Source organism: Callithrix jacchus, chromosome 13 (assembly GCF_049354715.1).
Source record: "Callithrix jacchus isolate 240 chromosome 13, calJac240_pri, whole genome shotgun sequence".
NCBI lineage: Eukaryota > Metazoa > Chordata > Mammalia > Primates > Cebidae > Callithrix > Callithrix jacchus.
Genome location: NC_133514.1, coordinates 99,794,941 through 99,822,714, shown reverse-complemented (window position 1 = coordinate 99,822,714; position 27,774 = coordinate 99,794,941). Strand labels below are relative to the sequence as shown.

The window sequence follows — 27,774 nt, the reverse complement described above, 5'->3', positions numbered from 1 at the left end:
TTACTGCATACCTCGCAGGTAGTTTGTAAATATAACTTTGTCCATTTTCTGTCCAAATGATGACTTTATCTGCTGAGACAAAGTCCCCTCCGGTCCATGTCTGTCCATTTTCACTAGGACCTGAACACAACAAGGAATAGTCTCCAGCATCGAACACCTGCAAGGAAGAAAGAAATCCACAATCAACTCCATGTTGTTGTAGTAAGTAAGATCCAGTGAAATTTTAAGTTTAAAAAAAAGAGTCTAGAAATATATTTAGAAAACTCAGTTCACTGCAACAGATAAAGACAAGATAAAGCCCTAAGAAAGGTCACCTTCAACAGGGAAAACACAACTAGGCCCCTAGTTGTGAGTAACCTCCCTGTGGACAGGGAATAGATTATGACAAGTAGAACGAGGTTGCTCCCCTAACAGAAGAGTTATCCTCAGACTTTCCATCTAGAGAAAGTATTCCATTAAAGCATTGCAAATAATAGGAAATCAACCTCAAGAACACAGGCTTGAGTTCTGTTTTATTTCTATGTCTAGTAACAGCATTTCTCTCTCTCTTTTTTTTTTTTTTTTTTTTTGAGACAAGGTCTTTCTCTGCCACCTTGGCTGGAGTAAAGTGGCAATCAGAGCTCACTGCAATCTCAAACTCCTGGGCTCAAGGGATTCTCCTTCCTCAGCCTCTTGAATAGCTGGGACTGCAAGAGCATGCCACCATGCCCTGCTCTAACTTTTAAATTTTTTATTTCTTATAGAGACTGGGTCTCACCATGTTGCCCAGGCTGGTCTCAAACTCCTCCTGCCTTGGCCTCCCAAAGTGCTGGGATTACAGGCATGAGCCACCTTGCCTGGCCCAGTAACAACATTTCTAACAATAAACTCTGGCATGGGAATAACTCGTTATTATAACGGAATTACTTTGCTTTACATTATTTCATCAATGTTCTAAAATACTATAGTTAACAGGCTCAATTTTACTATGTAACAGTTTTCACATATAAAAGTCGAATCACTATAATTTCATCAACAATAAAGGCTAGTAACCTTATAGGGCTTCACATTTGCAAGGTACTGCAAAGTTTACAAAGTACCTTTACAATTATTATCTCATATGACCCTTAGAATCACCGCAGGTGTTACTATTCCAGTTTACAAACAGGAAATGAACACAAATAAGGATCTGATCAATTGCTCAAAGTCATCGTCCAGTAAGTGACAGAGCTAGAACTAAAAACCCTGCTTTTATAATTCCTAGCAGAATTATTCTATCACTTTCAATATTTGAAAAAAAGCATATTAAATGTTGTTAGAAAATTTTCCCAGGAGGAATGAGTAATTTCTCATTCCTCAATAGCTCAGAGATTTTATTTTACCTTTGTTCAAAGAAAAGTGAAGTTGCTTATGTGGAGCCTTGAAGTTAGAACACATCCTAGCTGCACTTACCATGATTTCTTATAATATTTATCAGTGTATAACATTAGCACTACAATTACAGCCAAGAAAACTTCAAGAAAGAATAATGAAGGGAAACTAGCAGGCCTATTATCTGTTAAAACAAATCATAAAACTATGAAAGTTAAAACAATACAGTATTAATCCATGGATGAGCAGATAAATCCAGAAGTCTGCAAATAGATTCAATAATGTAGGAATATTGTTATCAAGACACAACAACAGATGAATGAATTATTCAACAAATGGCATCAGGAACTAGGAGGGGTACATCTGAAATAAAAATAAAATTGCATCTACATCTCACAACTTATACAAAATAAATTCCAGATTAAAGATTCAAAGGTATATAAGACAAAACTATGTAGTCCAGGCACGATGGCTCACACCAATAATCCTAGCATTTTGAGAAGCCAAGGCAGGCGGATGACTTGATGCTAGGGGTTCAAGACCAGCCTGGCTAACATGGCGAAATCCATCTCTACTAAAAATACAAAAATTGGTTGGGCATGGTGTCATATGCCTGTGGTCCCAGCTACTTGGGAGGCTGAGGCAGAAAAATAACTTGAACCTGGGAGGTGGAAGTTACAGTGAGCCAAGATTGCACCATTGCACTCCAGCCTGGGAGACAGCAAGACTGTCTCAAAACAGATAAAAATAAAAATAAAAAAATAACCATACAAAAATTAGGGGAAAAGGAAAGACTTTATTTTAATCTCAGCTTATGATATGCCCAGCTGAAAACTTCTTCATGATAATAAGTATTTTAAAAAGCGATTCTGGTGGGTTGTAGCACTATCTCAGTATTGTCTTAATATGATGATTAATGAAGCTGAGCCTCTTTCTATACATTTACTGACCATCTGGATTTCATTTTCTATAAAACATTTTTGTCCAATTTCCTCTTGCCTGTATTTTTCTTCTTGATTTTCAGGTGTTGGTTTTTTTTATCAAAACTGAACAATTCTTCATCATCGATGTATACTGTAATTATCTTCTCTATGTGAGTTGCCTTTTAACTCTTAGGTATGCATTTTAAAAAAGAAAAAGCTGTTCTCACATAATTATAAAATGTTTATAATGGACACAAATGAAACTGGTACTACATACTCTATCTGGAAGGGGAAGAGATATAGTTTTCACTGTATACTCTTGCACTTTTTTTTTATGCCCCAAAACAAAGTCTTGCTTTTTGCCCAGGCTGAATGCAGTGGCACCATCTCAGTTCACTGCAACTTCCACCTCTGAGTTCAAGCAATTCTCCCGCCTCAGCATCCCAAAAAACTGGAATTACAGGTGTGCACCACCATGCCTAGCTTTTTTTTTTTTTTAGTAGAGACGGGGTTTCATCACGTTGGCCAGGCTGATCTCGAACTCCTGACCTTGTGATCTGCCTGCCTCAGCCTCCCAAAGTGTTGGGGTTACAGGCATGAGCCATCATGGCCAGTCTATTTTTTATTGCTATTTGCATATGTTTTAATTTTAAGACAAAAGGAGAACCCTATAAAACCTACTCTAAGCAAGCAACGGCTAGTTTTTCCTCTCTAATCTTATTCTAAAATAGTAAGTGACAATGATAAGGTTAAGATGTTGCTTCCCTAGTCAGCCCGTTCACTATATGGCCCATCCCCTTGTGTTCTAAGCTCAGGAAACAGTCCATTCCATGTTCTAATTGTGAGACAATATAGCATAGTAGTAATGAGAGCAGCTCCAGCAGTCAGATACCTGCATCATAACTCAGCAACTTCACTACCACCCATTTATATATCCTTTGTCAAGATATTTGTCCCCTCACTGCCTCAGTTGCCTCATTTGCAAAATGGGGAAAGTAAAAAGTCCTTCTGCAGTAAGCAGTCTCTAAGAGGACCCCAGTGATCCCAAACCCTGGTGTTCACACCCATGTATAATCCTGCTCCCTAACTGTATGCTGCCTTTTGTGACTGTTTTTAAAGAACAACATGTAGGCAGGAATGGTGGCTCATACCTATAATCCCAGTACCTCGGGAGGCTGAGGCAAGAGGATTGCTTGAGCCCAGGAGATCAAGACCATCCTGGGCAACAAGGTGAGACCCCATCCCTGCAAAAGAATTCTAAAATTAGCCAAGCATGTTAATGCATGCCTGTAGTCCCAGCTACTCAGGAGGCGGAGGTAGGGGGATCCCTTGAGGCCAGGAGTTCAAGTGAGCTATGACTGTGCCACTGCACTCCAGCCTGGGTTACAAAACAAGATGCCTCTTTTTAAAAAAAACAAAAAACAAAAACAAGAAACTAGGTGACAAAACATGTTTGTTGTTTTAAACATGCTAACTTCTGGAATGATTTGCTATTCAGAATTAAATAGCGAATCCACCTAACCTCAGAAAGTTGTGAGGATTAAAAGAAATAATACATGAAAAAAAAGTGCTAGTCACAGAACGAGTGCCCAAAACATGTTTTTTTTTTTCCTATTATAGAAATATTAAAATCTGGCAACATGGAGGTAATATGCCTCTTCCATCATTAGCTCTGATGTGATATGAGAAGACTTTCCAACTCTAAGAAGCCAGGGAAAATATTCACTATTGGCTTTAATAACACCCTACAAAGAAATGTCCAACCTGTAGAAAACTCCCTCCCACTGCTCATGTTGTACTGACAAGATAGTGACTAAAACAGTAGCAAAAAGGAGAAATTAAGACGAATGAAATAAAGTCTCTGACTCCATAAACACAAACAAACAAAAACAACTATATATAGCCAAGTCTCAACTTCTCAAAATGTGATATCAAAAGCAGAAATGAATTCCAAAGGGCTAAAATAGTCTTGCACCAAGTACTCCTTCAGGGTTCTTTGGAAATCTGATAAACCAATGTCATGAAGGGCAAATATACAGCTTCTTATTTATATAATCATCTTACCCTCCAATATTTGGAACATACAACCAGAAGTGACCTTTGTGTAAATGCGCAAAAAGAGATACTTTGGCAGTTCTGACAATAAATTGGTTTGGATTCCTCCTCAAATATTGGTTCAGTATCCTGAAAAGAGAAAGATTTATAAAACTTTAGGAATAGCTTGGTTGTCAATTAAAATTATCACACAATGATAAAGGCAACAAAATGAAATAAAGGCATCACTTGAATCACTTGACATGTTCATCATTTCGGCCCCTCAGGTAAGAGCCAAGGTAGTAAAAAGCAGCAAAGATATACCCTAAAAGCAGCTAGGCAGAAATATTGTTGCTACAAAATCCCCTGAGCTTTCAATTCTCATGAGACTCCTAGTGTCATCGCTCTGGCAATGACAGATGCTAAAGTCTGCGTTAATCCTAATTTTTGTAGCTATATGTGCTTTTAAAAAAATCTAATCAATTCCTCTATTTTCTCCTGAATTCCATGCCTAAAAATTCCCTAGCTGAAGAGAGTAGCATCAAAATTGTCAGTCTTGATCTTTCTCATTGATATAAAATAACAAGAAACTCATGCCCAAAGAACTGAAACAGATGACTAAAAATGGCTTTGTATATATTTTTTGTAGTGATTTGCTTTATTTTTTTCCTTTGAGTCAATTTAAACAGAAGCAGTTGAGAACTCCACCTCTTTTATGTTTCTCCTCTTCATATCCTGTGCAATATGTTTCTCTATATTATATCTGTGATAGAGCAGATGTTGCCACTAAAGGTGAACAAAAAATTCACTCCCCTAGCATACTAGAGAATCTTCCATTCTATGTCTATAAGAAAATTATCAAAAAAGGACAGCTTTTTCCTTCCCCCTTAAAAAAAAAAATGGAAGGGGCATATCATTACTAAAATTTCGAACTACAGAAAATAAAGCCAGAAAAATCACCCCAGTTTCCTTTTTCTCACCTGTGTGTCACTTATTTCCGAGGTGACAATCCATACCTTCAAGATGCCAGTCACCGAGAGTGCTACCACAGTGTCCTCTAAAATGAGAAGGGACAAAAAAGCAGCCCAGGTTACAAACATAACATGCTTGCTTTCTAAATATTTAGATGATTTGCTAAATGAAATGAGACAATAGCATGTTTTACAATTAACAGAAAAGCACAACTCTCTATTTCATGAAACAGAAACTTGGGTTTTGAAACACAAGTTAATGAAGATGGCCGACAATTTAAAATTAAAGGAAAATTATTTCTAGCTAATTACATTTTTTATTTCTAATTAAGACGTTTTTAATAATTTCAAATGTTCTTAACAATGAACTTTTACATTTCGAAATCCATTATTTATCATAAATGAGCTTAGTCACTTTATTTCTTCGAGGCACTAATTTCTTCCCTTTTCCCACATACCTTTCCCAACTTCCAGATATTTCATTGCACATTACATCCTCCACAGAATGTAATCAGGAGAAAAATATGATATAAAACCTAAATTCCTAAGCTTCAGGTAAGGGACCAGTGACAGTACCAGGGTCATGTACAGGAATTTTGAGAATACGAGCATTAGAAGGCAGTCAATTTGGGCTCCAGAAGGAGGGAGGTGAATGTTAAAAGCAAAATCACCTTTTTCTTTACTAATTAACCACAGACCTTAGATAACAAACTATCTTAAATTCAATTTTCTTATCTGGAAGCAAATATAAATGAGTAACAAGAGTACCTATCCTGATGAGTTGTTATAAAAATTAAGACACACCAAGGGAAACCATTCAACATATACTAAATTCTCAACAAACTTGAGTTATTGCTGTCATTTAAAAAATTGTTATCTTTAAACAAAAACCTTACCAATATCACATAGTTCTCTAGGTACTGTAAGGCACTGGAATGAATTATTAATTGAAGTTGCATTCTATTCTTTTCAGACTACAGTGTATGCATATACAGAAGGAGTGTAAAAATTTTAAATATGCAAACTGCTTGGTCACAAATACAGATCTTTTTTAAATAAAGGATTCATTGTAACTACTATTAGAGGTAAGTATATGAATGATGAGTTCCCTATTGCCTGGAAAATTAAAGCTAACCTCATTCTCACTGTTATGTTTAGGAATAAAGCAGTAATTCTCTAAGATGCATAAAACGTCTCTCTGAGAAGGTTCACATGAAAGAAACCTGCTCAATTTTGTTTTACCAAACATCTCCCAAATATATTTGACCAGAGATTCTACCTTTTTCACTAATGCCTATTAACAAACTTGAGAACCAACACTCTGAAGAACAGCGGCAGGAAATGAAGCTGAACACAGCCAGGCTCATTCACTGATGTATTGTCTGTGGCTGCTTTTGTGCTACAACAGCAGAGTTAAGTAGTTGAAACACAGATCATATGACCTGCAGAGCCTAAAATATTTCATATCTGGCCCTTTACAGTACAAGTTTGCCCACCCCTGATCCACAAGATGAATTCCCTAGCTGATATACAGGGCTGTCAAGATCTGTCTCCTGCCAACTCTGCCAGCCTCATATCCTGCCATTCCTTCCCTCATGCCCCAGAAAAAGATAATTTAGAGTTTCATACATACAACTGTCATAATTTCAATGCTTTTGTCCCTACAGACTATCTCCTCTGCCAGAAACATCCTGATCACATGTCTGCCAAACTCTTCCTCATCTTCCAAATCCTAGATCAGACTTTATCTGATCTGGGCAGCCCTCTTGCTCTCAGGCAGCTTCACTGCCATCCTCTTCATACTGTTTTTCCATCTTGCACACTTTGCACTTTAAACTGTTATTTGTTTATATATAATTATCCTTTATTAGAATCTGACTCACTTAAATATTACGATTTCAATCCCTTGCATCTGGACGATTGTAGCCATTCAATAAATATTTGCTGAATGACTACTGAATAAAAAGCTACATGCTGATTTTCCAACCCTAAGAGGTTACAAAGGGAAAGCTCCTATAAAGTTGAAGGCAATTCACTAATGGGAAGCACTGTAACACCTCGGTTAAAGGAACTACTCCAGGGTCCATTTGGCCACCAATCAGCCACATACTTACTTTGTGATCTTAAGCAAAGACTCCCTCACCCTAACCCTCATCATTCTCCCCACCTATATGATGAATATAAACAGTACCTACTCCACTAAGTATTGTGAGAATCGGTCATATGTAAATGCTTAGTGTAGTGCTTGGTATTGTAAAAACACAATAAAGAAAAGTCTTCCTGATGACGATGCTGGTGACACCACTGGTGGTAATGATGGTGGTTATTGACTGGCCTCTATAGGAAGCACATAACTATGAAGCCATTTGAAAGTAAAAGAATGCTCCTTAAAAGGCTTATAAAAGTAAACATTCAATGTTCTGCATTAATTCGTGCTCTCTTCCTGAACAACTTTACTTTTTCTTTCACGATTGTTACTGAGAGGTTTCAACAAAAATGAAGAAAAGATAATATTTATTGAACATCAAGTACATATCAGCCCCTTCCAGTAACTTTCATTAAATTTAACTGTGTATAATCTCTTCTTTTTCACTATCTCCATTTGAAATGCAAATAGTTCCTGTGCCTCTTAAGCAAGTGATAAAACCAGGCTTTAGAAATATACAGGTAAAACTACAGTTCCTCCCACCACCCCCCCAAAGGTTAAGATGTTCTTCCTCTACTTCAGAAAATCACCCACATACTCTCTCAAGAGCTGGTGATCTATGCATCACAGAATGGAGATAAGCCAACAATTAACTCTTCATTCAATCAAAGATCCTTTTATGAAGGAGGAAACAGACCATAAATTATTGCTGTAGTTATTTCTTAAACAGAAGACTATAGGCCAAAGTATTAATTTATGATAAATTATAGAATTTTATAGTAAATTAAACATTAAGTCATGGTGCTAACGTTCCTAACAGGCATAAAACACTGACCTTGTGTTCGGTGGGATCGAATAATACTCATGGAGCTAATCCAGTCTGGTGATATCTTTGATACTAAGGAGTATAATACTTCAAGGCTGGTAGCATCCACAACAAGGATTTCAGGGTAATGTCCATGGCATAAAAGCCTTCCTTCTCGCTGATTCCCAACAGAGAACTGGTAGAACTACATACATGCCAAAAGGAAAAAGATTTCTGAGTGTTCTTCTTTAATTTAGATACTTGATTAATATGCATTCATCAAAGTTATTACAATATTCTCCTAAAGCTCAACTTCTTCGGTAAGAATTTTAGCTATTTACCAAATGGTACATATTATATGGGTGTATGTGCACATACATATATTAAGTTATATTGATATTTTTAAATAGCTAACAAAAATTATTTTCCTAACATCTTATCCTCCCTTTTGAACTATTTTGAAACAGAATTTGTGATAATTGTTTTTATCCCCCCCAGCATTTAAAACAGAACTGTTGAATAAATTAATAAAACACCTGAATAAAATCAGTTTTACAAATCAAATCAAAAGGGAAGCTCAGGCAGGTCACAAAAAATATGAATTTTAAATGAGTAGAAATAAGGAAGTACACACTTATAATTGCTAGTTATGCAAATACAATTTAGAAGAATGATTGATGTTCAAACATAATCAGGGCCTCAGCTTTCTTATATGTAAAATTATATACTCCTATTTAATACGTAAGGGTGTCAGGAGGTCTAAATCAAACACAATACAAGAAATGCCTACACCATATCTTCTCAATAAATGAGTTACCTTCTCTTCCTTTCCATTGAAATTATAATTGATCGTATTTTTAATATAATTCATAATTTTCTCAACAACACAGTAAACAATTAGTAAAGTGAAGTACAGAGAATGTGACAACTATAAAAAAGTTAAAAAGAATACCAGGAATCTAAGTCAGAAACTACAAATTCCTGTGTAACACTCAACAGGCATATCAAGTTATATCTTCTGAAGAGTTGGAAAGTTTTAAAAATACATGTCCAAGGACCAACTGCATGAACAATAAAAAAGATATGGTCCAAAGGGCAGGTCAATTTGTGTCAATCACAAGTGGAATCAAAAAGGCTTTTACAAGGAAGAATTCCACTATTTAGGACCTAGAGCATTTTCCCAAGCAGTGAAGGGGCTCTCACTTAGGTAACCGAGGTAGCCCAGAACAGCAGAAGCAGTGGCAATCTGCTTTCCCTATAACTTTCCCCATTAGTCTCCTCTCCTTTTCTACCCTTCCCAACTCTTCCATCTTACAAGGAATACTTTTACTACTTCAATTCTAGTTTTCTTGTCCTATTACTACTACCTACCATTTTCCATATAAAAATACAGGCTCTATGTTTTAAAAATATTTCAAATTATATACTATAATAGTTTGTGCTTAAAGAGTCACAGAAACAGATACTAACCTGTATGCCAGTATGTGTGCAAGCTAATTTTGTAAATTCAATACATCTGCCATCACTCACATCCCAGAGGCACATCTCTCTATAAAACAAAATAATGGTCAGCTTTGAATGTGACTTTTTAAAGCACCATTCAACTTTGTCTTCCATTAAAACTAAGATATTTCAGAAAAAGTAGCATATAGTCATTACTGCTGTTCATCAAAATTTCCAGTCCTCCCTCCTACATTCCTAACCCCCTTCCAAACTGCCTCATCCCCAACCACATTCCACATCATTTCTAGGCCCATAATAAGACTGCATTTCCTGTTTCCCTTTTGGTTAGTGAAGTCTTGTAAGTAGTTCTGGCCAGAACCAATGCAAGGCCTTCCACAGCTCTGTTCCCGAGAGTGGCTGCTTCACATAGAGGTGGCTCCCTCACTCTGAACCTCAAAGTAAGGATAAGAGTGAATCAGAGTAGAGGCCTCAAGTGACACATGAGGGACAAGTGACAAAAACAAGAAAAAACTTCTCATTCGAACTACCAAAATTTTCTATCTGTTATCCAGGTAGCTAGAGAATTTAGAACTACAAAAAAACAAAAGTTAAAGTCACCTGAATTCCAAACCTTTGCAAATTAAATATAAGATTCCGGTTTTTATTCTGTATTTATTGTAATTTTGTTGAATGCATACCAAACAAATCTCAAACTAAAGATATAACATTGAAAACTAGAAATGTCAATATGCCTTGTCTATTGAAGAAATAAATTCAACAGAAAAAAATTAATAAAATGCAACAATCCTGATACTATTAGGGTTTTCTCTAAGATACCATTTTTCTATATCTCACATGGTATTATATAAGACAGTTCTTCAAAGAGCATTCAATTTAGAATATGCATTGTAATGTAAATTATCCTTTAATTGACCAAAAGCTATATTTTTACCTTATGTTGCTTTTTGTTCCAATGAATTATACAAGGTTCTCTTCAATAGGGAGAACAATTTTTGTTTTATTTTGCTTTTTTTGAGATAGGGTCTCACTGTGTCACCCAGGCTGGAGTGCAGTGGCACAATCACAGCTCACTATAGCCTCAACCTCCTGGGGTCAGGTGATCCTCTCACCTCGGCCTCCTGAGTACCTTGGACTATAGGCACACACCATCATGCCTGCCTAGTTTTTGTATTTTTTGTACAGACAGGGTTTTGACATGTTGCTCAGGCTGGTCTCAAACTCCTGGGCTTAAGTGATCCACCCATCTCGGCCTCCCAAAGTGTCAGTAGGATTACAGGAGTGAACCACCACAGATAGCAACAATTTCTTTTTTCCTTTTTTTCTTTTTTTTTTTTTGAGATAGAGTCTTGCTCTGTTGCCTAGGCTGGAGTGCAGTGGTGCAATCTTGGCTCACTGCAACCTGCATCTCCCAGGTTTAAGCAATTCTGCCTTAGCCTCCCGAGTAGCTGAGACTACTGACATGTGCCACCACACCAGGCTAATTTTTGTATATATATATATATATATATATATATATTTTTTTTAGTAGAGATGGGGTTTCACCATATTGGCCAGGCTGGTCTCAAATTCCTGACCTCATGGTCCATCTGCCTCAGCCTCCCAAAGTGCTGGGATTACAGGAGTGAGCCACTGCACCCGGCCAAACACTTTCTTATCTAATTCTCCTTAAGTTCCACAACTTTCTTCACTAGCATATTGTGTAGATATAATTTCCTAAGCACCAAAAAATGTTTTGAAAACTTTTTAAACTTTTTTTAAAAACATTTAATAACATTGGGCCTTAGAACTACTATTCAATGACCTGCCTCTCTAACGCGAGCTGCATTCTGAGACTTGGGAACACAAATAGTTATCTTAGTGTATTAACATGTATCAATATAATTTTATGAACTTTTTCATTGCATCATCTCCAAAATTTATGCTAGCCTAGCATTATTCAGGTTTTTAAAAGGAAATCTCAAAGTTGTCTGCCAGTTCAATAAAAACACCATAGAGATGAATGATCATGCTTTCCCCTTTATACTATCGTGAGTTTCTCAAAAGCAAGCCAAAGGATATACAACAAATTACAATAAAAGTATTATAAAATCATTAACCTAGATAAAATTTACATCCAGGCCAGGCGCGGTGGCTCAAGCCTGTAATCCCAGCACTTTGGGAGGCCGAGGTGGGTGGATCACGAGGTCAACAGATCGAGACCATCCTGGTCAACATGGTGAAACCCCGTCTCTACTAAAAATGCAAAAAAATTAGCTGGGCATGGTGGCACGTGCCTGTAATCCCAGCTACTTGGGAGGCTGAGGCAGGAGAATTGCCTGAACCCAGGAGGCGGAGGTTGCGGTGAGCCGAGATCGCGCCATTGCACTCCAGCCTGGGTAACAAGAGCGAAACTCCGTCTCAAAAAAAAAAAAAAAAATTTACATCCCTGAAGATTTTAAATATCTCCCTTTAGGTTCAGATAATAAAAAGCATTTATTTAGGAGATATTCTAAAAGAAAAAAAAAATGCCCCGATACTTACAAGACACTGGTGCTAGTTATAAAGACTCTTCAGAAAAAGAGACAAATGAGAAAATACTTACCCACTTTCAGATGCACTCACAATATACTGTTTGTCACTGGAAGCACAAGCTTTAGACAAACAAGTGATTGAAGCTGTATGACCAAACAACAGCGCTCGAGGATTAATCTAGAAATGCAAAAATATGATAGTTTCAGTCCCAAACTGAAAAATTAACCTTTTATTTGAGTGCCAGCTTAGCCATAATACAACAGAAGACCAGGTAGACTTCTAAGGTTTTTTACTCTAGTCCCTGGCTCTTGAACAGCACTACTAGAGCTGAGGGAAATCTTCCAGCCCTGAAGAGAAGGACATAGGCCTGGCTGGCTTCATTACTGGCTGATAGTAAAGACCCAGGGTTTTAAACAAACAGGCAGTAGCCAGGGAGTGGTTACGACAGGCCTTAAGCAAAACCCAGTACTAGTTGGCTTCAAGTCTGACCCAGCACAGTCCTAGTGAAGGTGGCCACAGGGGTGCTTGTGTCATTCCACCCCCAGATGCAAGTGATTCAAAACAGAGAGAGACACTCCGTTTGTTTGGGAGAAAGTATGAAAACAGAACAACAGTCTCTGGTAATCCAGAGAGTTGTCCGGAATCTTGTCTAAGACCATCAAGGTGGTATCTCTACTAGTCTGCAAGAACCACAGTGTTACTGGGCTTGGGGTTTCCCTAAAGCAGATACAGCTTAGAACACAACACCTAAGTCCTTCAGAATATCTGGAAAGCCTTCCCAAGAAGGACAGGTACAAACAAGTCCAGACAGTGAAGACTACAATAAATATTTAATTCTTCCATGGCCAGACAAGACAAACATCTACAAGTATCAAGACCATCCAGGAAAACGTGACCTTACCAAATGAATGAAATAAAGCAACAGGGACCAATCCGTGAGAAACAAATATGTGACCGTTCAGGCAGATAATTCAAAATACAGTTTGAATTCTCTGTTTTAAAACTCAAAGAAACTCAAGATAACACAGAAAGAATGCAGAGTTCTAGCAGATAGATTTAAGAAAAAGATTAAAATAATAAAAAAGAATCTAGCAGAAATTCTGAGGCTGAAAATGCAACTGGCATACTAAAGAATAGATCAGAGTCTTTTTATAGCAGAATTGATCAAGCAGAGAAAAGAAATAGTGAACTTGAAGACAGGCTATTTGAAAATACACAGTCTAGGGCAATAAAAGAAAAAAGAATAAAAAGCAATGAAGCATGCCTATACAATCTAGAAAATAGCCTCAAAAGAGCAAATCTAAGAGTTACTGGTCATAAAGAGGAGGTAGAAAATGAGATGAGATAGAAAGTTTACACAAAGGAATATTAACAAAGAATTCCCAAATCTAGAAAAAGATATAAATATCCAAGTACAAGAAGATTATATAACGCCAAGCAAATTTAACCCCAGGATGACTACCTCACGGTATTTAATAATTAAACTCCCAAAGGTCAAGGATAAAGAAAAAATCCTAAAAGCAACAAAAGACACAACATACACTGGGCCAGGTGCAGTGGCTCACACCTAAAATCCCAACACTTTGGGAGGCCAAGGTGGGTGAATCACTTGAGGCCAGGAGTTTGAGACCAGCCTGGGCAAAATGGAAAAATGCCATCTCTACAAAAAATACAAAAATTAGCCAGGTATGGTGGCACATCTCTGAAGTCCCAGATACTTGGGAGGCTGACGCACAGGAATCGCTGGAACCCAGTAGGCAGAGTTGCAGCAAGCTGAGATCACGCCACTGCACGTCAAACTGAACGGCAGAGAAAGACTGTCTCAAACAATGGAGCTCCAACATGTCTGGAACCAGCCTTTTCAGTGGAGATCTTACAGGCCAGGAGAGAGTGGCATGACATATTTAGAGTGCCGAATGAAAAAAATGTTTACCCTAGAATAGTATATTCAGTCAAAATATCCTTCAAGCATGAAAGAGAAATAAAGACTTTCTAGACAAACAAAAGCTGAGGGATTTCATCAACCCTAGACCCATCCTACAAGAAATGCTAAAAAGAGTACTTCAATCAGAAAGAAAAGGATGTTAGTGAGCAATAAAGAATCATCTGAAGGTACAAAACTCAACAGTAATAGTAAGTGCACAGAAAAACACAGAATATTGTAATACTGTAACTTTGCTGTGAAAACTACTCTTAAGCAGAGACTAAATGAAACAATCAAAAATAACTACAACTTTTCAATACACAGACAATACAGAAAGATATAAATAGTAACAATTAAAAGTTAAAAAGCTGCCAGGTCCCGGCTCATTCCTGTAATCCCAGTACTTTAGGAGGCCAAGGCAGGTGGATGCTTGAGCTCAGGAGTTTGAAACCAGCTGGGCAATATTGGGAAATCCCATCTCTACAAAAAAACACAAAACTTAGCCAGGCATGGTGGCATGTGCCTGTAGTCCCAGCTACTTGGGAGGCTGAGGTGGCAGGACTGCTTAAGCACAGGAGGACAAGGCTGAAGTGAGCCAAGATCATGCCACTACACTCCAGCCTGATTGAAAGAGACATAGTGAGACCTTGTCTCTCCCCTAAAAAAGGTTAAAAAGCAAGGGGAGGAAGTTAATAGACTTTATTAGACTTTATTAGTTGTCCTTCTGTTTGTTTGCATTTATGCAAATAGTGTTAAGCTATCATCAGCTTAAAATAATGGGTTATAAGATAGTATCTGCAAGCCTCATGGGAATCTCAAACCAAAAACATGCAGTGGATACAAAAAAATAAAAAGCAAGAAAATAAATCATACCCAGAGTAAATCACCGTCACTAAAAGGAAGACCTAACAGAAGTAAAGAAGACCACAAAACCACCAGAAAACAAATAACAAAACAGCAGAAATAAGTCCTTACTTATCAATAATAACACTGAATATAAATGGACTAAACTCTCCAATCAAAAGATGGAGTGGCTGAATGGATGAAAAAACAAGACCCAATGATTTCTTGCCTACAAGAAACACACTTCACCTATAAAGACACACACAGACTGAAAATAAAGGGATGAAAAAAGATATTCCATGCCAATTGAAACCAAAAAAAGTTAAGAATAGGTACACTTATATCAGACAAAATAGGACTTCAAGACAAAACCCATAAGAAGAGATAAAAGGTCACTATTTAATAAGAAAACAGTCAATTCAACAAGCAGGTATAACAATTTTAAATATATATGCACCCAATACCAGAGCACCCAGATATATAAAGCAAATATTATTAGAGCTAACCAGAGAGATAGACCCCAATACAATAATAGCCGGGTATACTGGTGCACACCTGTGGTCCCAGTTACTGGAGAGACTGAGGCAGGAGGATCACTTGAACCCAGGAGATCAAGGCTGCAGTAAGCTATCATTGTACCACTACACTCCAGCCTGGGCAATAGAGTGAGACCTTACATCCAAAAAAATAAAAATAATAAAAATAAAAGTGAAAGGCTAGATGTTTCTCTCTGCTAAGATTAAGAACAAAACAAGGATGTCCACTCTTGCCACTTCAGTTCAACCTGTACTGGAGGTGTTATCCACAAATATTAGGCAAAAAAATAAAATAAAAGGCATCCCTATTGGAAAGCAAAAAGTAGAACTATCTCTGTTCGAGAGTGACATTATCTTACATGCATAAAATCCTAAAGGATCCACTTAAAAGCTATAAGAATAAGTCCAACAAAGTTGCAAGAAACAAAATGAATAAACAAAGTCAAAGGTATCTGTATACACCAGCAATGAAAAATCTGAAAATAGGGATGGATCCAAGATGGCCAATTAGGAGCAGCTCAGCATTGCAGCTCCCAGCGAAAGCGCGAAGGGTGAGTGGACGCTGCATTTCCAGATGGATTTTTATTGCCCACAGACCAGGAGATTCCTGGGTGGAGGAGCCCCACAGGTTGCCAGCGTGGCTGTTTTGGTCAGTGCAGCTGTTTTGGCTGGCACCCTGGCACGGCACTTCTCCGTACAAAATACATGGGTCCAGGCACCATTTGAGCTGGTGATTGGAGCTCCTAAGGGACAGAGTTGCCCATTCATCTGATTAAAAAGGGGACTGAAACAGGGAGCCAGGCCAGGAGATTCCCAGGCAAAAAAGCGCCACAAATCTCAGCGCAGCTGTTTCAGCCGGCATAGTGGGTCGCCGCACAGGAAATCACACAGATCCTGCGGCCTTTTCAACAGGCGACTGGAACACCTGGGAGACAGAGTCGACTGTTCAGCTAAAAAAAAAAAGGGGGGGGGCTGTGAGGCAGGGAGCCACTTGATCAGGCTCAGCTGGTCCCACCCCCACAAAAAAAACAACAATAGGAAATGCTCTGGATTGAGAGTTTCACAGCAAGGACAGCTGAACCCGGGATGGTCCAGCTCTGTGGGGGAGGGGCATCGGCCATTATCGAGGCAGCCCGCCCCTATTGGAGGTAGTCTGCCATTGCTGAGGCAGCCCACCATTACACAGAGAGTCCGCCATTATAGAGGCGGGCTGCCATTGCCGAGGCAGTTCTAACTATACCTGTATAAACAGGACCACAGGGAAGTTCACATGGCAGCTGGGCAGAGCCCACAGCAGCTCAGCAAAGCCTATGCAGGCAGACAGTAACTAGGCAGCCTCCTCGTTGGGCACGGCAGTCCTGAAAAAAGGCAGCAGCACCACAGAAACTTATAAATAAAGCCTTAACTCCCTGGGACAGAGGACCTGGGAAAAACAAAATGGGGGTTTATGAGTTCTGCTGCAACAGACTTAAAAGTACCTGCCCAGCAGCTCTGAATGAACAATGGAGCTACAGCTCAGAACCTGAGCTCCTATAGAGGACAGACTGTCTCCTCAAGCAGCTCCATGACCCCATATATCCAAAGAGTAACCTCATAAAGGAGAGCTCAGACTGAGATCTGGTAGGTATCCTTCCAGGACAAAGATAGCAGAAGAAGAAATTGGTAATAACCCTTACTGTTCCACAGCTGCTGCAGGTGATCCCCAGGCAAGCAGGGCCTGGAGTGGACCTCAGCAGTCCAATAGCAGAGAGGCCTGACTATTAGAAAAAAAACTAAGAAACAGAAAGAAGTAACTTCATCATCAACAAATTGGACGTCCAGTCAGAGACCCAAACTGAAAGTCAACAACTACAAAGACGACAGGTGGATAAATCCATAAAGATGGGAAGAAACCAGTGCAAAAGGATGAAAACACCTGAAACCAAAACACCTCTCCTCCTCCTCACCAGCAAGGGAACAAGGGAACAACACTGGATGAAGAACAGGTGTGATGAATTAACAGAATCAGGCTTCAGAAGGTGGGTAATAAGAAACTTCTGTGAGCTAAAAGAACATATTCTAACCCAACGCAAAGAAACTAAGAATCTTGAAAAAAGATCTGACAAATGCTAATGAGAATAAACAACTTAGAAAGGAATATAAGTGATTTGATGGAGCTGAAAAACACAACATGAGAACTTCGCGAAGCATACACAAGTTTCAACGGCCAAACGGACCGAGCAGAAGAAAGGATATCAGAGGCTGAAGATCAACTCAATGAAATAAAATGAGAAGGCAATATTAGAGAAAAATGGGTAAAAAGGAATGAACAAAGTCTCCAAGAAATATGGGACTATGTGAAAAGACCTAATCTACGTTTGATAGGTATATCTGAATGTGATGAAGAGAATGAATCCAAGCTGGAAAAAACTCTTCAGGATATTATCCAGGAAAACTTCCCCAACCCAGCAAGGCAGGCCAATATTCAAGTCCAGGAAATACAGAGACCACCACAAAGATATTTCTCAAGAAGAGCAACCCCAAGGCACATAATAATCAGATTCACCAGCATTGAAATGAAGGAGAAAATGCTAAGGGAGCCAAAGAGAAAGGACAGGTTATTCACAAAGGGAAGCCTATCAGACTCACAGCAGACCCCTCAGCAGAAATCCTACAAGCAAGAAGAGAGTGGGGGCCAATATTCAACATTCTTAAAGAAAAGAACTTTCAACCCAGAATTTCATATCCAGCCAAACTAACCTTCATAAGTGAAGGAAAAATAAAATCCTTTATGAACAAGCAAGTACTCAGAGATTTTGTCACCACCAGGCCTGCTTTACCAGAGCTCCTAAAAGAGGATCTAAACATTGAAAGAAACAACCAGTACCAGCCACTACAAAAACATACCAAATGGTAAAGAACACCGACACAATGAAGAAACTGCATCAACTAATGGGCAAAACAGCCAGCTAGCATCAAAATGGCAGGATCAAATTCATACGTAACAATACTAACCCTAAATGTAAAAGGGCTAAATGCCCCAATCAAAAGACACAGACTGGCCAATTGGATAAAAAGCCAAAACCTATCAGTGTGCTGTATCAAGGAAACCCATCTCACATGCAAGGATACACAAAAGCTCAAAATAAAAAGATAGAGGAAGATTTACCAAGCAAATGGAGAGCAAAACAAAGCAGGAGTTGCAATTCTCGTCTCTGATAAAATAGACTAAACCAACAAAGATCAAAAGGGACAAAGAAAGACATTACATAATGGTAAAAGGATCAATGCAACAAGAAGAGCTATCGATCCTATATATATACGCACCCAATACAGCAGCACCCAGATACATAAGGCAAGTTCTTAATGACTTACAAAGAGACTTCTTAGACTCCCACAAAATAATAATGGGAGACTTTAACACCCCATTGTCAATATTAGACAGATCAACGAGACAAAAATTTAACAAGAATATCCAGGACTGGAACTCAGACCAGGACCAAGCAAACCTAAAAGACATTTACAGAACTTTCCACCCCAAATTCACAGAATATACATTCTTCTCAGCATCACATCACACCTACTCTAAAATTGACCACATAATTGGAAGTAAAGCACTCCTCAGCAAATGCAAAAGAATGAAAATCATAACAAACAGTCTCTCAGACCACAGTGCAATCAAGTTATAACTCAGAATTCAGAAACTAACTCAGAACCGCACAGCTTCATGGAAACTGAACAACTGGCTCTGAACAACTGAATGTTGACTAGATAAACAATGAAATGAAGGCAAAAATAAAGATGTTCTTGGAAACCAACAAGAATGAAGACAAAACATACCAGAATCTCTGGGACACATTTAAAGCAGTGTCTAGAGGAAAATATATAGCAACAAATGCTCACATGATAAGCAAGGAAAGATCTAAAATCGACACCCTATCATCAAACTTGAAAGAGCTAGAAAAGCAAGATCAAAATAAACCAAAACCTAGCAGAAGACAAGAAACAACTAAGATCAGAGCAGAACTGAAGAAGACAGAAAAACCCTTCAAAAAAATCAATAAATCCAGGAACTAGTTTTTCAAAAAGATCAACAAAATAGACCACTAGCCAGATTAATAAAAAGGAAAAGAAAGAAGAATCAAATAGATGCAATAAAAAACGAGAAAGAAGATATTACCACAGATTCCACAGAAATACAAACCATCATCAGAGATTATTACAAACAACTCTATACACATAAACTAGTAAACCTGGAAGAAATAGATAAATTCCTGGACACTTGCATCCTCCCAAGCCTAAACCAGGAAGAAATTGAAACCCTGAATAGACCAATATCAAGGTCTGAAGGTGAGGCGGCAATTAAGAGCCTACCACCCAAAGAAAGCCCAGGTCCAGATGGGTTCACAGCTGAATTCTACCAGACATACAAAGAGGAGCTGGTACCATGCCTTCTGAAACTATTCCATACAATACAAAAACAGGGAATCCTTCCCAAATCATTTTATGAGACCAACATCATCCTGATACCAAAACCCGGCAGAGACTCAGTAAGAAAAGAAAACTTCAGGCCACTATCCATGACAAACATAGATGGAAAAATCTTCAATAAAATACTGGCAAACCGAATGCAACAGCACATCAAAAAGCATATACACCATGATCAAGTAGGCTTTATCCTGGAGTTGCAAGGCTGGTCCAACATACTCAAGTCTATAAACGTAATTCACCACATAAACAGAACCAAAGACAAAAACCACATGATTATCTCAATTCATGCAGAGAAGTCTTTGACAAAATTCTACTGTCCTTTATGTTAAAAATCCTCAATAAACTAGGTATTGCTGGAACGTATCTCAAAATAATAAACGCTACTTATGACAAACGAACAGCCAATATCATACAGAATGGGCAAAAACTGGAAACATTTCCTTTGAAATCCGGCACTAGACAAGGATGCCCTCTCTCACCACTCCTATTCAATATAGTATTGGAAGTTCTAGCCAGAGCAATCAGGCAAAAAAAGAAATAAAGGGTATTCAAATAGGAAAGGAGGAAGTCAAATTGCCGTTATTTGCAGACAACATGATTGTATAATCTAGAAGACCCCATCGTCTCAGCCCAAATCTCCTTAAACTGATAAGCAACTTCAGCAAAGTCTCAGGATACATAATCAATGTGCAAAAATCACAAGCATTCCTATACACCAATAACAGACTTAAAGAGAGCCAAATCAAGAATGAACTGCCATTCACAATTGCTACAAAGAGAAAAACAATACCGAGGAATACAACTAACAAGGGACATAAAGGACCTCTCAAGGAGAACTACAAACTACTGCTCAACGAAATAAGAGAGGACACAAACAGATGGAGAAACATTCCATGTTCATGGTTAGGAAGAATCAATATCATGAAAATGGCCATACTGCCCAAAGTAATTTACAGATTCAATACTATCTTCATAAAGCTACCAATGACCATCTTCACAGAACTGAAAAAAAACCACCTTAAACTTCATATGGAGCCAAAAGAAAGCCGGCACAGACAAGACAATTCTAAGCAAAAAGAACAAAGTGGGAGGCATCACACTACTGGACTTCAAACTATACTACAAGGCTTAGTAATCAAAACAGCATGGTACTAGTACCAAAACAGAGATATAGACCAATGGAACAGAACAGAGGCCTCGGAGGCAACACAGCATATCTACAACCATCAGATCTTTGACAAACCTGACAAAAACAAGCAATGGGAAAAGGATTCCCTGTTTAATAAATGGTGTTGAAAAAACTAGCTAGCCATGTGCAGAAAGCAGAAATTGGACCCCTTCCTGACACCTTACACTAACATTAACTCCAGATGGATTAAAGACTTAAACATAAGACCCGGCACCATAAAAACCTTAGAAGAAAATCTAGGCAAAACCATTCAGGACATAGGAGTAGGCAAGGACTTCATGAACAAAACACCAAAAGCATTGGCAACAAAAGCCAAAATAGACAAATGGGACCTAATCAAACTCCACAGCTTCTGCACGGCAAAAGAAACAGTCACTAGAGTGAATCGGCAACCAACAGAATGGGAAAAAATTTTTGCAGTTTACCCATCTGACAAAGGGCTGATATCCAGAATTTACAAAGAACTCAAACACATTTACAGGAAAAAAACAAACATGGGCAAAGGATATTTGAACAGACACTTTACAAAAGAAGACATACATGAGGCCAACAAACATATGAAAAAATGCTCATCATCACTGGTCATTAGAGAGATGCAAATCAAAACCACATTGAGATAACCACTTCACGCCAGTTAGAATGGCGATCATTAAAAAATCTGGACACAATAGATGCTGGAGAGGATGTGGAGAAATAGACTTTCACACTGTTGGTGGGAGTGTAAATTAGTTCAACCATTGTGGAAGACAGTGTGGTGATTCCTCAAGTACCTAGAAATAGAAATTCCATTTGACCCAGCAATCCCATTACTGGGTATGTAGCCAAAGGACTATAAATCATTCTACTATAAGGACACATGCACACAATAGTTCATTGCAGCACTGTTTACAATAGCAAAGACCTGGAACCAACCCAAATGCCCATCGATGATAGACTGGACAGGAAAGATGTGGTACATATACACCATGGAATATTATGCAGCCAACCAAAACGATGAGTTTGTGTCCTTTGTAGGGACATGGATGAACCTGGAAACCATCATTCTCAGCAAACTGACACAAGAAAATGAAACACCGCATATTCTCACTCATAGGTGGGTGTTGAACAATGAGAACACATGGACACAGGGAGGGGAGCATCACACACTGATGTCTGTCTGGGGGAAATAGGGGAGGGACAGCGGGGGGTGGGGAGTTCGGGAGAGATAGCATGGAGAGAAATGCCAGATATATAGGTGATAGGGAGGAAGGCAGCAAATCACACTGCCATGTGTGTACCTAAGCAACAATCTTGCATGTTCTTCACATGTACCCCAAAACCTAAAATGCAATTAAAAAAATTATATGGATTTAAAAAAAAAACCACAATTACTTTTGGAGCAACCTATGCATATTTATTGTGTACATATTGTTTTGAAATAAACAAAATTAAACTTGAAAATAAAAAGAAAAATCTGAAAATAAAATAAATTGAACAATTAGATATCTAATAGATTCAAAAAACTAAAATCCTTAGACATAAATTTTCTAAAAGTAATACAAACCTTATATTCTGAAAACTACAAAATATCACTGAAAAAAACTCAAGATCTAAATACATGGAAAGGCATTCAATATTGAAGGGTCAGAAACCTGATACTGTTAAAATAGTGATACTCTCCAAATTGATCTACTAAGTCAACATACCCCCTATTAAAATCCCAACTGGCTTCTGTGTAGAAACTGACAAGCTGATTCTAAAATCCATATGAAAATTCAAAGGGCGCCATCAAAACAATCTTGAAAAAGAAGAGCAATACTGGAGGACTCACATATCTGGACTTCAAAACTTAATATAAAATAACAGTAATTAAGATAGTGGGCACATAAAACAACAGTTATTAGGACAGTGAGTACAGATATATAGAGGATATGGATAAGAACATATATACAGAACCATAAAATAAAATTGAGAGTCCAGATATAAACCCATGGCATTTATGGTCAATTGATTTTTCATAAGAGAACCAATAACATTCAATAGATAACAAGTAGTCATTCTGATAGATAGTGCTAGGACAACTTGATAGTCACATGCAAAAGAATGAAGTCAAACCCTTCTCTCACACCACAGAAAAATTAACTAATATGTATGGAAGACCTAGGTAAAACTATTACATAAAACTCACAGGAAAAAAACACAGGGATAAATCTTCATGACCTTAGATTTAGCAATGGTTTCTTAGATAGGACAACAAAAACATAAGCAAACAAAGGAAAAATAGATAAACTGAACTTTATCAAACTTAAAATATTTTGTGCTTCGAAGGACACAATCAAGAAAGTGAAAAAACAACCCATAAAATGGGAGAGAATAACTGTAAATCTTCTATCTGTTAAGGAATTTGGATCTAGAATATATGAGTAATGTTTCCGATTCAGTAATAAAAAGAAAAATAACCCAATTTTTAAATGGGCAAAAATAAAATTTTAAGTTAAAAATACTTTTCATGGGCAAAGATTCTGAACAAACAGTTTGCCAGAGAAGATATACAAATGGCCAATGAGAACACGAAAAGAAGCTTGACATCATTAGCAATCAGGTAAATTCAAACCAAAACCACAGTGAGGTACCACTTCACACACACAATTAGGGCTAGAATCAAAAAGATAATAGCTATTAATTGACAAGGATGTGGAAAACCTGTAACTCATGCACTGCCGACGAGAATGCAAAATGATGCAGTTACTTTGGAAACAGTCTGGCAGTTCCTTAAATAGTTAAACATAAGAGTTACCTACCATATGATCCGGCAATTCCATGCTCAGGTGTATACCTAGGTGCACTGAAAACGTGTCCACACAAAAACTCATACACAAATGTGTAATATTCATAGCAGCATTACTTATAGAGGCCAAAAATAGAAACAACATTGACAGACAAATGTTCATCCACTGTCAAATGAACAAAGTGTGGTATACTTACAAAATGAAAAATCATTTGGCCATAAAAAGAAATGAAGTATTGGTACATGCTACAACATAGGTGAACCTTCAAAACATTATACTAAATGATAAAAACAAGTTCTAAAAGAACACATATTTATATGATTCCATTCATATTAAATGTCCAGAACAAGCAGGACGTTAGTGACAGAAAGTAGATTAGTGGTGGCCAAGGTGGAATGAGTATTGGGAGTGATTTTTTTTTTTTTTTTTTTTTTTTGGAAATAGCGTCTCACTCCCATTGTCCAGGTTGGAGTGCAGTGGTTTGAGTAGCCTTGACCTCCTGGGTTCAGGTGATTTTTCCGCCTCATCCTCTGGAGTAGCTGGGATTATAGGCATGCGCCACCACACCCAGCTAGTTTTTTGTATTTTCACTAGAAATGGGGTTTCACCATGTTGCCCAGGCTGGTGTCAAACTCCGGGACTCAAGCAATCTATCCCCCTTAGCCTCCCAAAGTGCTGGGATTACAGGTGTGAGTCCCCATGCCTGGTCCAGGAGTGACATGTAAAGAGTACTGGGTTTGTTTTGGAGGTGATGAAAATTTCTAAAATTCACCTTTGTAATGGCTGCACAACTTTATGAACATACTAAGAAACATCAAAACGTACATTTGAAATAGATTGACTGTGTAGTATGTGAATTGTATCTCAATAAGTTTGTTTTCCAAAAAAAAGTAATTTTAAAAATCACCTTTCTTGACCTCACCTTTCATACAAGCTACACCACTCCATTTTCTCTGTTCCCCTTTACAAAAAATTCAGAGTTGTCAGAGAAAGGCGTTACAAATACAGAAAGGAGAAAGTAGGATAAACGCTGTGGTGTTATGTTAAAATTAAAGGTATCAGTGTGAAGGGGTGTGTGTGTGTGTGTGTGTGTGTGCGTGCGTGTCCCCAACTCCTATTTTCCTAGCTGTGTCCACTGAAAGGCCTGGAAGCAGAGCACACTGAGCACTCTATAACATTAAGGAATGACAATAAAGGCACAGTCATTTCAAAAATCAATACAACAAAACTTATACTTGGTAAAAAGTTTTGCCCTCTTCAAAGCATTTACCATAGAAGGTTTAAGTGCTTAAATGTTCTACTGCCTATTTGGAAAACCTCCTTTAGTATGGGTCATAATCTTTAGAAAAATCTTAAAATGTAACAAACAGTAAGTCACTTAAGGTAGATATTACATTTGAAAATGGCTGAAAGCCCTCAGAAGTAAACTCTGATTTACTTTTTATTTTATTTTATTTACCCTCAGTAAATAATGAATCTGTATACTACTAGTTTTAGTCAAAACACAGTTTTTAGAAAATCTACTGTGGACACAAAAGCATCATTCAGGGACTATGTTATCTTCTAATGAGTAGATTTTTGTATCTGTAATGTGCAATAGGCATTTTAAATACTCACTTCCAGTTCTACTGAAAGATCCCAGAGACATATTTGTCCATCGTGGCATCCTGTTACGACTGTGGCCCCATCATCTGTTAAAAGTACTGCAGAGATGCAATGTGTGGGTGCTTTTCGACCCCAAAGAACAATGGGCAGAACAAGGCTGTTTCCTGCCATTATGTTTTCAAACCTGAAAATGTTACAAAAATTGTCAGATATTAAAATATTTCTCTCGAAAACATGTTACACATTTTTGTTATAAAACCAACAATTTGAAAATAATCATATAGTCCTGGGAGTAAATTGCAGCTACTTAAATATTATTTTCAAAAAAATAACTAGTTGATCATAACTACTCTAGATTCAGATGCTTACAAAATAATACACAATCAACACCTGTGGAAAGAAAGGAATAACATGATAATAATAAACAGGTCTTTACCCTAGGCATTCAGTTTTTAAAATTTCATGAAAGGCCAGTGACTTCGGTACCTCATATTCATCTAGGACTTCACAGTTTATAAAGCACTTTAATGTATACTATTTCATTTTGATTCTCAAAACAGCCTTTTGAGGTTGGCAGACTAGAAACTGAGACATAAACATTACCTGCTCTAGAACACAGAACTAGCAAGTCATAAAACTCAAATACAAATCGGACCTTCAGATCCCAAGTTGTATGCCTCCATTAAAAAAGACAGGCCAAACTGTTCTCAGAAAGTCTGGTACACACCAATCTACTGTACCACCATCACTAGACAATAATTATGAACTTTCTAAGTCCTGGAAATTCTTCTGAACATTGTATGTGTGAATATAAACATAAGTACATATATAAACTCAATTAATCCTTACAACAAATCAGGAGAAAAACACTATTGTCACTCCTTTTTCATAGACAAAGATACTGAGGCACAAAGTGACAAGCGACAGAGCCCAGATCAGAACCCAGGAAGCCTGACTTCAGAACCTGCAGTCTTTCTCATACTGCTAGGCTACTGATGACACATGAGGTCTCCAAACCAGTAATAAATACCAAGGACCAAGAAAAAACTCAGTCCTGTTTCACATTGTGATAAACATTTTTAAAAGTCTGTTCTGTGAGAAACTCATTCAACCAAATTTACTCCAAACCTGTTATGCCTGAAGGTCATGAGTCTTTTGTTGTAAACTCTGAACCTTGAGGGAAGACAAGAATGTTTTTGTAAACTCATTTCTCCATTACAGGGAAAAAAATGTAGTTTCTGGTTGAGGGATTTAAATTTGAGATGCTAATCAATTAATGAGAACATACTGGAGTGCACCTCTTGCAGGTGAGCACAAATATAAAAAAGTATTCCTTAATATAACAAAATTAAAATCTAATTGGCAAAACAATATTTACATATTAAAAACTGTGGTTAAAGACCTAGAAAAGAGGAGTTCAGATAAGTTAAAAAAAGAGACTGGAATAGTCAAAGAAAGCTGCATAAAAGAGAGGACAGTGCTAGATCTCATTAGACACGAGGGGTCACCTATAGCCTGACAGATGGCCAATCAAAAGGTATAATCATTAAAGAAAAATGAGGCAATGGCCAGGTACAGTGGCCCAAAAGTTGGGAGGCCAAGGTTGGCAGATCACTTCAGTTCAAGAGTTCAAGACCAGCCTGGCCAACAGGGTGAAACCTCATCTCTAGTAAAAATACAAATATTAGATGGGCATGGTGGTGAATGCCTAAAATCCCAGCTACTCAGGAGGCTGAAGCAGGAGAATCACTTGAACCCAGGAGGCAGAGGTTGCTGTGAGCGGAGATCATACCACTGCATTCCAAACTGGGCAACAGAATGAGACCCCGTCACAAAAAAAAAAGAAACAAATTATAAACTGAAGCAAGTAAAAAAATGAATGACACTGGAATGCTTACTAAAAACAATTAATATTACATCTTTTATTTTTCATTAGAAGCAATAGTTTTCAACAGTTTGCTTCCCCAAAAACTTTATCTTTTTTGCTATAAGGGTATACATTTAAAGAAACAATCAGAAGTCCACTTCTTATTAGTAAAACCCTATTTGTGTCATGACAGCTTCATAAATTACCATGACACTAACAATTATTTCCATATTCCTAACTGACATTCAAAAATAAAACTAGGCTGGGTTTGGTGATGCATGCCTGTAATCCAAGCAGGAGGGGAGGCAGAGATGGGCAGATTGTTTGAGTTCAAGTGTTCAAGAATAGCCATCTCTACAAAAAATACA

The 27,774-nt window shown here is 37.8% G+C and overlaps 1 protein-coding gene across 6 annotated transcripts in view; it reads right to left on the bottom strand.

Annotated features, from left to right (window-relative positions):
• Positions 1–27,774, bottom strand: part of WDR7 (WD repeat domain 7) — a 390,067-nt gene that overhangs the window by 332,725 nt on the left and 29,568 nt on the right. For all 6 annotated transcript variants that reach the window (XM_054244247.2, XM_078348222.1, XM_035271195.3 and 3 more), the window contains exons 2-8: positions 25,552–25,723; positions 12,275–12,381; positions 9,700–9,778; positions 8,260–8,434; positions 5,288–5,364; positions 4,338–4,457; positions 12–157 (exon numbers count right to left, since the gene is read on the bottom strand). In XM_054244247.2, coding sequence (XP_054100222.2) covers positions 12–157; positions 4,338–4,457; positions 5,288–5,364; positions 8,260–8,434; positions 9,700–9,778; positions 12,275–12,381; positions 25,552–25,710 — 863 coding nt within the window. In that variant the 5' untranslated portion in view covers positions 25,711–25,723. The remainder of the gene's footprint in view (positions 1–11; positions 158–4,337; positions 4,458–5,287; positions 5,365–8,259; positions 8,435–9,699; positions 9,779–12,274; positions 12,382–25,551; positions 25,724–27,774) is intronic.